The 10422-nt window shown below is 40.6% G+C and overlaps 1 protein-coding gene across 7 annotated transcripts in view; it reads left to right on the top strand.

Moving 5' to 3' along the window:
* LOC144053300 (IQ motif and SEC7 domain-containing protein 1-like) overlaps positions 1-10422 on the top strand; it is a 58502-nt gene that overhangs the window by 28732 nt on the left and 19348 nt on the right. Inside the window, exon 1 of one of the 7 annotated variants that reach the window (XM_077567673.1) lies at positions 164-211. The exons of 5 other annotated variants lie outside the window; for them this stretch is intronic. Coding sequence is in view for 1 of the 2 variants with exons in the window: in XM_077567663.1 (XP_077423789.1) it covers positions 5082-5158 (77 nt within the window). In the remaining variant the exon portion in view is untranslated. Of the gene's footprint in view, positions 1-163; positions 212-4993; positions 5159-10422 lie in introns of those variants that run through there. One more of the 7 variants, XM_077567663.1, reaches the window with a different exon arrangement.

Raw genomic sequence — 10422 nt, 5'->3', positions numbered from 1 at the left:
AGAGGAGGAGTACGCGTCAAACTGGAAGGAAGCGAGCGAGGAGGGAGAGCATACGAGTCGGGGGTGTGGCCCAGTGAGAGACAAAGCGAGGGAGGAGAGAGAGAGAAGGGCAAAGGGAGAAAGGGAGAGGGAGAGGAGGAGACAAATACAGGTGTGCGTGCGTGCGTGTGTGTGAGAGAGATTGGAAGGTGTCTTCATTGTCTACTTCAAGGTAAGACACTGCTCTGCATCTGTGTGCGTTTGTGTGTGTGTCTTTCCCTCCTGCTGGCTCTGACATTGTGCCGCGTGTGTGTGCGTGTGTGAACATGCAGGTCAGGTCAGTGTGTATGCGTGTATGGCTAGTTGTGCATGTGTGGTCGTATACACGAGTCAGTAGTGTACTTACAAATGCGTATGTGTGTATAGCGGTGTACCTATGCATGTGTGTGTTTGTGTATATGTCAGCGTGTAGTTAAGCATGTGAGTGTGTCGATGTCAATGGCGGATTCATATGAGTATATGTAGAGTGTGTATATGTCTACGTGTGTGTACTACACATTAGCGAGTGTGTGTGTGTTTGTGTGAGACTGTATATGTCTTATGGGAGCAAGTATGTACTGTATGTTTGTGTGAGTGTGTAATTATGTAAGTGTACGTGTGTGTGCATTAGAGCAGGGGTCACTGAGTTATACGATAATATCAAAATATAGCGATTGTGTAATAATGGATGTATTGCAATAAAAACACCTGTGACAGATGTTACATGCTACGCAATCTACTGTTCAGTTATTTGTAATATTTCATATTATATTTACCTGTTGTATTATCCAGCTGATTTATTTACATTTGATGCTTCTACTCACAGCGCGGCAAACTTTTTATGTGTGTTTTATGATTTTGTTTGCTAACTTTGCTACCGTCGCTAATGCAGTAGCTGTCCAATGAAAACTTTGCTACTGCTGTTAAAAAGAAACGATTTCCAAGATGTCAAAACTTTCTGTTATATTCTATATGTATATCTAGATATCTATATGGTATCTTTTAGTGTTAGCATGGCTAACTTTTTATTTTATTTTATCATTTTGTTTGTAAATTTTGCTTCTGTTGATTTTGAAGTTTTCTGCTGATGCAGCTAACAGCTATTGAATGCTAACTTTGCTACTGCTCCTGATATGGATGTTTAGCTTTGCAGCTGATACTCACAGATGTTGTATGCTAGCTTAATTAGGCTAACTGTTGCTAACAGATGTTAAACACTATATTTGCTGCTGTTGCCACCAGATGTTGACACCATGATATTTAATTTTAGCGCAGCTGACTTTATTAGCATTTTTTTAATTTAGTTTGACAATTTTGCTGAAGCATATTCTCCTTTGCTTACGCTGCTCACAGATGTCAAATGCTAACTTTGCTGCCAAACAATATTTTGCTGTGCTACTGCCGCGTTTAGCTTTGTGTCACCGTGAAGAAGGATAAAATAAGGCTGCTGAAGTGAAGCGACGCGTAAAGACACTCAAGTGCACCGCGCTCAATAATTCATGCAGCACGCGGCTGACATGTATTTTCTATTTTTAGGATGTTAGCATAAGAGGACATGAGTAGTATTGTGATGGATTTGTTTCTTTTAACGAAAATATGCTGTGACTAACTTCCACTAATACTGCTAATTGTCTGCCAAGCGCTACCTACAGTATTGCAGCTCTTGACTTGACTAACACCCAAATTTTCCCTACTAGGCTAATGCTGCTAATATTGCTAACTGTGTCTCAAAGACACATGCCCAAAACTGAACAGGAAGTTGGCTATTTTTGTTTGAAGCAGCCATTTTGGAGGAATTCCAATGTTTGTACTTTTTTTCAAACTCCTATTGGAGAATTATCCCAAATCAACCAGCATCATTTCTACAAAGATAAACCTTTGTTGCTAAGGCTATCCAATGTGGGAGGAGCATAGAGTCAAGCCCTCATCTGTATGAATACTTTATAATAATAACTCATTCAATAATAATACAAATGTGTATAAAGTAGCTTACTGTCCTCTATTTTGTTTATATGGGGAAAATGATACAGTGGGTGTGCAAACTAAAGCTCACAGAAATGGATTGATTTGTGTTCTTGAATTGCTGACTGTGCACATCTCAGCTGAGGGATCGCCTCTGCTCCTCCAGCTCACTGTTCAGCACTTTTTATTTTTGCTTTGATTCATAGCATAGATTCAAAATAGATTTCTAGATCATAGGCTGCCCTTTGAACAAACTTTTTTTTTTTTGTCAGCCTCCCTCAGGACTCCACCTTTTCTTCCTCGTTTACGGCATCCTCATTCAGGGAACACTACAAAGCTGCGTGGGAGCTTTTTATGAATTAATTAATTAATGTATTTATTTATTTATTTTAGTAAATCTCTGATTGCAAAGGGGCTACGGTATGAGCTAAAATCTAAGCAGTGATTAATTAACTAATTACTTTAAATGTATTCAATTATAAAACAATTCTTCACTCTAAAAACAGTTGGGTCAAAAATAACCCAACTATGGGTCAGTAATGGACCGATCCTCTACTTGGGTCAATTTGACCCAACTTTGAGGCAAGAAATGGGTCCTTCAGTGTAAAACAACTCATAAATATTGGTCAGGTCCTTAACTTATTTTGTATAAAACAATCCAGAAAGTTGGGTCAAATTGACCCTTAAAGTGGTCCATTTTTGATCCATAATTGGGTTACTTTTGACCCAACTGTTTTTAGAGTGTCCAAAAAAGGCTTCAATCTGCTCACTGTCTCTCCAAGTTTAACAACAAACTAAACATTAAACAAAGGCGTAGAGCATTTATAACAACCTCTTAGCATTTCCCTTACGAAATCCGCTTAGCGTAATGCTGACAAACACCATAGACGCGTCAACAAATGTAGACCAGTAACATAACAATACTGACAGGCATATATTCTTTATCCTCTGTTAAAAATGACTAATATTGCTGCAATTTACTGTGTCACTGTTGAGGAATGAAAATAAATTTCCTCTTTGCGTGTTCCAAAATTTGAAGATAGATTTAATGTAAGAAAAAACACCTTTGCAAAAATGATTTTATCTAACAGAGATCTCTGGACACTCAAACAGCCTCTAATTCATCACTTAAACAGGTGGGATTCAGAGCGCCGAAATGTGGCTCTTCCGCGTGTACAATGGCTTCTTATAGTTAAAACCGACCGCCTCTCTTTCAGTTGTAGACAAAACATACTCTCTGGGTACTTTTCCATGAGCGATGGCGAAAACAGAGTCAGGAGTGCGTGTTCGAAACAGATTCTGTTCTCAAGGACCAAATGTGTTTTCGCACAAAACGCTGAGAAGGAACTTTTTTAGACTAAATAGTATGTCCCAGTTTAAGGTCAGATTATACCGAAATCAACACCATCTGCTCTGCACAGGACACAAAACATCTCGACAAGGTTAATATAAAGAATTAAAATGTTAATAATGTGTAACAATGGTTAATAAATGAAATGAATAATTAAAAATGTTATAATATCTATCATCACTCAAAGTAGTTGTGCAACTCTTCTTTGTTTTGAGTCTGCATGACTATAATATCGCCCTCAAGTCACACACACCAGAAGAAGCAACACACCGAGGCAAGCATAAACTCAACTCAAAACACACACACACAGCTCATCCTGTCACTCCTGTTCAGGGTCACTTAAGGCATCAAGAATCTCAAGATGTTCTGACTTGAGTTGTGTTCAAGAGCGTTTTTTTTTTCTTTTTTCTTTCTCTCTGCCCTCCTTTCCTCCCTCCTCATTTCCTTTCCTTTTCACATCCTCCATCCTACCTCTCCAGCCTCCTCCGCCATTTGTCGTTCTCTTCTGTCACACCTTTCCCTCCTGCTTTTTTCTTCCCTCCAATTTATAACTCACACTCGCAAAAATCAACTTTAGCGATGCGACGGAGAGAGTGACAGAGCGAGGCGACAAGAGAGAGCGGGTGACAGAGAGAAAAGGTGAGAGAGAGAGAGGAGGGGATAGAGGAAGAGAGAGACAGAGAGGGCGGGAAGGATGGATGTTGCTTGGCGACGGTTGCCGTGCAACGCGCTGGGGAGGGACAGAAGGGAGGAGGCTTGGTCGCAGGAGTCAAGTGAAGGGTTGCCATGGTGATACAGGCTTCCTGCTGTCATTCTGAGTGTGTGTGTGTGTGTGTGTGTGTGTGTGTGTGTGTGTGTGTGCGTGCGTGCGTGTGCGTGTGCGTGTGTGCGTGCGTGCGTACGTGTGTGTGTCATGTTTCGAGAATGCCGTTTTGGGGATTTTAAAAAATAGGATTTGTTTAAAAAATCCTAAGTATTTCTGGAAAATGTCATAATGTGAGAAAAAAAATTGAAAAATGATTGCAATTATAAATTATTTTATGTTTTTCAATAATCTTGTAAAAGCACAGATTTAGCTGATCCTGCAGATCTTGCATGAACCAAATAGTATTTTTGGGACATTCTTTTTTTTAAATGAGAAAGAATTTTATAACTTTTTAGATAAAAGGTCCTAAAAAAGGCATATTGCTGTGTCAAAAATATCTTGTTGTAAAAGGAGGAAAAAAACTGCATTATTATAATGAAGTTTATTATTAATTTATATTACTTTACTTATATTACTTTATATTACTTAAATTGACTATTTCAGTGCAGCTCCTTCTGTGTTATGCAAGTTGGCCACAGGGTGTCAGTATAATATTGTCACGGAGATTAGAAGGACAAAAAAAAGACAACTTTTACAACTACACGAGTGACTCGGTAACTGCAGCAATATTCGCTTTATGCAGAGGATAATGAATATTTGCCTGAGTACTGTTATTTTGTTTGTCTCCATTTGTGAATCGAACTGAACCGATAGTAGATGGAGGTTCAACGTGTATACACAGTGAACCTCCATACTGTATACAGTAAAGAAAAAATAATATGTCATTCATGACGAAAAATAGGAGGAGGAGGAGGAGGAGGAGGAGGAGGCCGAGGAGAGGAAGGCGCGCATCTCCCGCCCCCTCTCCCTCCCCCCGCCCCTCTCTCCTCTCGTGGGTTGGCGCGCTCCCGCTCGGCGTTGCATTGGCGTGGATGAGCTACGCACATGCACACAACAATGTGGTGCATCAACTGCGCGTCCGACAAAACGCCCGCCATTCCGCACAACAAGCTTCTCTACTGGTAAGACCGCCACTAACACCACCGTGAGCGCGCACGTGGGGCGTGGGGGCGCGGGCTTGCTTAATGCTGTCACGACTGCTGTCGCAATCGAGGGCTGACTGCGCGTTTTCAGCTCGGTGATGGCGCACTGTGATGCGCGGGCGTGCGGGCGTGCGGGCGTGCGTGCGTGTCACACTTGACCGCTGATGACCTGACGTTTGCGCGCGTGCATAGCGCATGATGCGTTTGTGCGATTTACCTGTGACTGTCTCTCTCTCTCTCGCTCTCCCTTTCTCTCTCTCTCTCCCTCTCCCTCCCTCTCTCTCTCTCTCTCTCTCTCTCTCTCTCTCTCTCTCTCTCTCTCTCTCTCTCTGCTGGCCTGTGAACTCATCGCTGCTTGGGTCAGACGTCTCTTGGTTGTGTTCTAAAATGTCAAGTCTGACAACTACGCATATTATTAGTTTAGTGTTTAAGAATTTAGGTTAGTCAAAGACTAAAAGTACCTCTGATGTTAAGAATAAAAATGGTCTATTATTTTAATTAAAAAGATGCGAAAAATGTTTGTTGTCTGTGAATTGTGTTGATATTTAGTTTGATCAAAGGCAAATTGTTTTTAATGTTTACGAAAACACAAAAATTGTCTACATTTATATATATAAAAAACTGCTCTTAATATTTTTTTTTGACGTCTGTAAAAGCACAAGTAGGTTTGCCAAAAACTAAAGCTATCACACATTATTAATAAAAACACATCAAATCATTAATGTTTATGAAAACAAACATTAGGTTTGACGAAGACTGTAAATTTGTTCTTTAAAATGTTTTAGTGTTGATAAAAGCAAAAACTTCATGTGGTTTATGAAATCACGTTTGGTTTGTTGATGATGGAAAAATGCACAGTACATCAATTGTTGCACTTTAATAAAATCACACACCTCAGGTTAGTTGAATTTTCGAAACGGTCTTTTGAGTTTAGAAAATAACCATTTTTTTCCCCAAAGACTCTAACATTGTTTTTGTTTAAACTTCAATGAGGCAAACGTATTTGTTTTCACAAACATGGACAATTTTAGTCTTTCATTCAGCTACTGTTTATGTTTTGTTGGATGCACAAGCTTGGTTCATGGTTGCTGCCCATCTTTAAATGTCTTTCTACCTTCCTGCTGCTTGGGTCAGACCCCAATTGGTCTGGTTTGTGTTCAGCAACATGATCAGTGTCTAAAATTCTATAACACCGCTATCATGATGCAATCATAAACCGTTCAATAACAAAATATAAAATTGAGTGACTGTGCTACGTACATCATCTGGTGCAGTTTAGAATCAATATTTACCTAATAACTTGACAAACATAAAATACAGACACACAGATACTGCTTAATAATCTGTCCAGATGCCTATTGAAGTGTTTTGCTTGTAAATTCGGCTGTAACTGTTTTTGCCGTGACCAACCAATCAAAGGATGGGAAAAAAAGCTGACATTATTGTTGGCCAGCTACCTTGACCTGTGAGGACAATTTGGAATCTGATTGGTTCAACAAACAGTCCCATGCTAATATAATGTAGTGTAACACACATATTGATGTTACGAAAACAGCTACATAAATATTGAAGACTACATATGAATATACTTTTGACCTTTCTAAGCTTCTTCTGGCTGACGTATGCGATAAAGTACTGATTCATTTTCATTTTTCAGATGTGAGTATGTGCTGGGTAGTTTTTTAAATGACTTATTGTTCAGAGTGGATTGCGCTGATCTGTCCAGCCAAGTGTTTTTCTACTATTGCACTTTGGCTTCTTCGTCTTCTCCTCCATCTCCTCGCTCGGTATTGCTCGTTAGCTCCCCATTAGTGATGATAATTGTCAGAATTGTTGCTTAATCTCCACCATGGAGGTGACGATAAGCAACTTAGAGGAGCGGTGGAAGGACAGTGTTTTAACCGCTCTAGTGAGCCAACCGCAGCCCATAGATGGAGTTAGCTTAGCGCCTAGCATTCCCCGATAGTTACAGAAGAGATGAAGAAGCAGTGAGGTACCGTTTGTTTAGCCATTCTGAAGTTAGTATAAAAAAAAAATACAAGCCGCAACTTAAACCCTGCATCTTAAATATGGAAAATTGGCCACAATGCTATTTTGTTTACTTCCTTAACTTCAAATTAGCCATTTTAGGTAGTAAAAGGTAAACACAACAAAAGAGTCCATGTTAAATGACGAGCACAAGAGATGTAGTTCCTTATGATATTTGGTAGCATTCCAACTAGGCTTAGCTTTAGGGTGGTTTGGTTTTTCATGTTTGGGGTGTTTGGTGTTAGCACGTTAGCGTGCTGCGAGCCGTGTTGAATCCAGTGAGTTGATGGAATGAGACTTGTGTGCCATGTATACAAGCAGCATTTGGAGCGGGTCCATGTGCTGAAGAGCAGTCTTGCATCCCCGAGAAGCGTTAACATGCGACCCTGTCCCTGTGGATCTGTTTTGTTGATGTGCAGAGGGGGGGGGAATTAGTGAAAGGCGGAGGACAGTGACGGTGGGCGTTCATGAAGACGCGCTGAGTCACACCGCCTGTTTGGGAAGTGCCGCTGAAGCCATTGAGTCAGCAGCGAGCCTGTTGCTTAGCAACCGCCATGTGGATTCCAACCCCGATCCCAGCTGGTGCTTTTTTGGGGATGGACTCGAGTGAGGGTGGCATGGACACTACAAAAAGGCATTAGTCAATTAAAATTAGTTTTGAATCATAACAAATCTACTTTTAGATTCCGAACTGACATTTATGTTTATGAAAAACATGTACATTAGGTTCAGAGACACTAAAGTTGCCTTTAATTGTCATGAAACAAGCACATTAGGTTGGTCAAAAACACTAAAATTATCTGATTAAAAAACCCAAAAACGTTAAGTTGGTCAAAGGTGCTAAATGTGTTTGATGTTTATGAAAACATGCACGTTAGGTTTATCGGGTTCATCAAAAATGCTTTCTGGGACAAGGCCCAAGTTGGATTTTTCAATTCAAACACACCAGTAATAAGTCAATTAGTGCTATGTGAATCTATTTACTATAGACTCCAAATTGTCTAATGCAGTGGTCCTCGGGGACCGGTATCCAGCCTGTTTTCTATGTCTCCTACAGCCAACACAGGTGGGAATCGTTATCAGGCTTCTCCAGAGCTTGCTAATTAGCTGATGATATGAATCACCTGTGTTGGCTGCAGGGAGACATGGAAAACAGGCTGGATACCGGTCCCCGAGGACCAGGGTTGAGGACCACTGGTCTAATGTATGTTTTCAAAAACTAATATTGTCTTTGATGTTGATGAAAAATGTATATCAGGTCTGTTGAAACCAAAATGATCCTTCATGTTTACAAAATGTCTCTTAAAGGGACATTCAGTAATCCCTAGCGCTATCTAGTGGTCAAAGAATAGCATTAGAGGCACGCAGGCGCACGCACACTACGGTGGCTGAGAGAGACCATATTTCTCAAGCCTACCACACGTTTTATTTTGCATGTGCAAGCGAGCATCTCGGCGAGCGACGGCGACCTGGCCGTTATGACCCGTTGTGGAATTAGCCGGAGCAGCTAACAAGAGCGGCTAGCAGGAGTTAGTCGGAACCATCGGCTGGAGTGGCTAACAAGAGCGGCTAGCGGAATGAGCTAGTAAAAAAAAAAAAAAAGCTAGTAAAAGCTTGCGAGAGCAATGGGCCCGAATCACGGGAGTTAGTGACGACCACCTGCAGGCCCCAGCTGTGGAAGGTAAGCTGCGGTCGGCCCATTGGGTCCGACACAATGCAATACTACCCGGACTAAACTACCGGTACATTCGCAAAGTTGTCCTTTAGGCATCTGTAGCAGGAAGATGGCGGCGAAACATGGCAGCTCTAGTAAAGTGAGATTACAGTCATGTAATATAAATAGGGATTACTAGACAAACGATTACAAATAAAAAATAAACGTTTATGCTAGTGATAACTGAATGTCCCTTTAAACATGGACACTAGGTTGGACAAGACCAGCAATGCAGATTTTTGGGACAAACCGCTAAAGTGGCACTGATACAAAAAACAGGGATGATTAATTGATTAGCGATATATGAATGATAACTAATCTTTGATTATTTACAAAAACAGACATTAGTTTTGTCAAAGACACGTAAACTCGTTTTAGATTTCTTGAAAACTAAATTACAAAATGTCTAAAACTGTCTTGGATATTCACAAAAACATGTATTTTAGATTTTTGAATATATTAACTGAACGCATATGTATGTAGGTATGTAAACTTATGAGCACAACTGTAAATGTACAAAAGCTAAACGTCGCTTAGTGACAGAAAAACGCTATGAATCGTCACCAAAATTCACTCATGTCAACTTCAACCTCTGAAAATATCAAAGCAATTGCCATAGTGTTTAGGATTTGATGGGCATGAAGACTTTTTCTCACCATACAGCATGCTCATACGTTTACATAAGCCGAGGGTATGTAAACTTTCAAGCACAACTGTACATTCGGTTGAGTCGGGCTCAAATGGCCACGGATATAACCAACAGGCAAGGACATTAAATATGAGTGACATGTCCTTCATCATAACTGATCAGCTTCAGCTCTATTTGACTGACAGCTCTACTTAAATGTTTTGCTGTTGTGCCTCGCCATGACACTTAAATCCTCCGACGCAACGTCTCGACCCAGCTCGAGACCCCCGGGTGTCGCTTAGCGCCGCTGCTTAGCGCCGCCGCTTAGCACCGCCTTCAATCATGTCCTCCTTTTCTGTGCGTCATTTTGTCACCTTTCGTTTTACCTTGTAATCGTTTTAACATTTCAGCTTTAATGCACCTGCTGACAGAAGACTTGAAACGTCCATCATGCCCGTTTAGGCACATTGGTAACATCACATCATGTCCGTGTGCTTATTTAGTCATCTTAGTGTGTTCATGCCCATTTAGTCAGGTTGACATCACAATACACAAAATACAATCACGTCTATTTAGTCACAGTAGTGACATCATGCCTATTTAGTTGTGGTATTACCCTTGGCACCTTAGGCAAGTTTGTACCCTCGTTATACCCATTTAGTGACATTGGAACTCACGTACCCTAATGTCCATTTAGTCACTTTTGTACTAACATGCCTGTTAAGTCATATTGGTATAAACATATACAATTAAGCTTTGTTGGTTCAATAATTCCCATTTAATTACATCATACCTATTCAGTCGTGGTGATACTAATGTGCCCATATGGTCAAGTTGATACCACCATGCATGCCGTTTTAGTCAAATTGATAT

This window comes from Vanacampus margaritifer, chromosome 1 (genome assembly GCF_051991255.1).
Source record: "Vanacampus margaritifer isolate UIUO_Vmar chromosome 1, RoL_Vmar_1.0, whole genome shotgun sequence".
NCBI classification, from domain to species: domain Eukaryota; kingdom Metazoa; phylum Chordata; class Actinopteri; order Syngnathiformes; family Syngnathidae; genus Vanacampus; species Vanacampus margaritifer.
The sequence above is the reverse complement of the archived record's forward strand: the minus strand, read 5'-3'. Positions and strand labels throughout refer to the sequence as shown.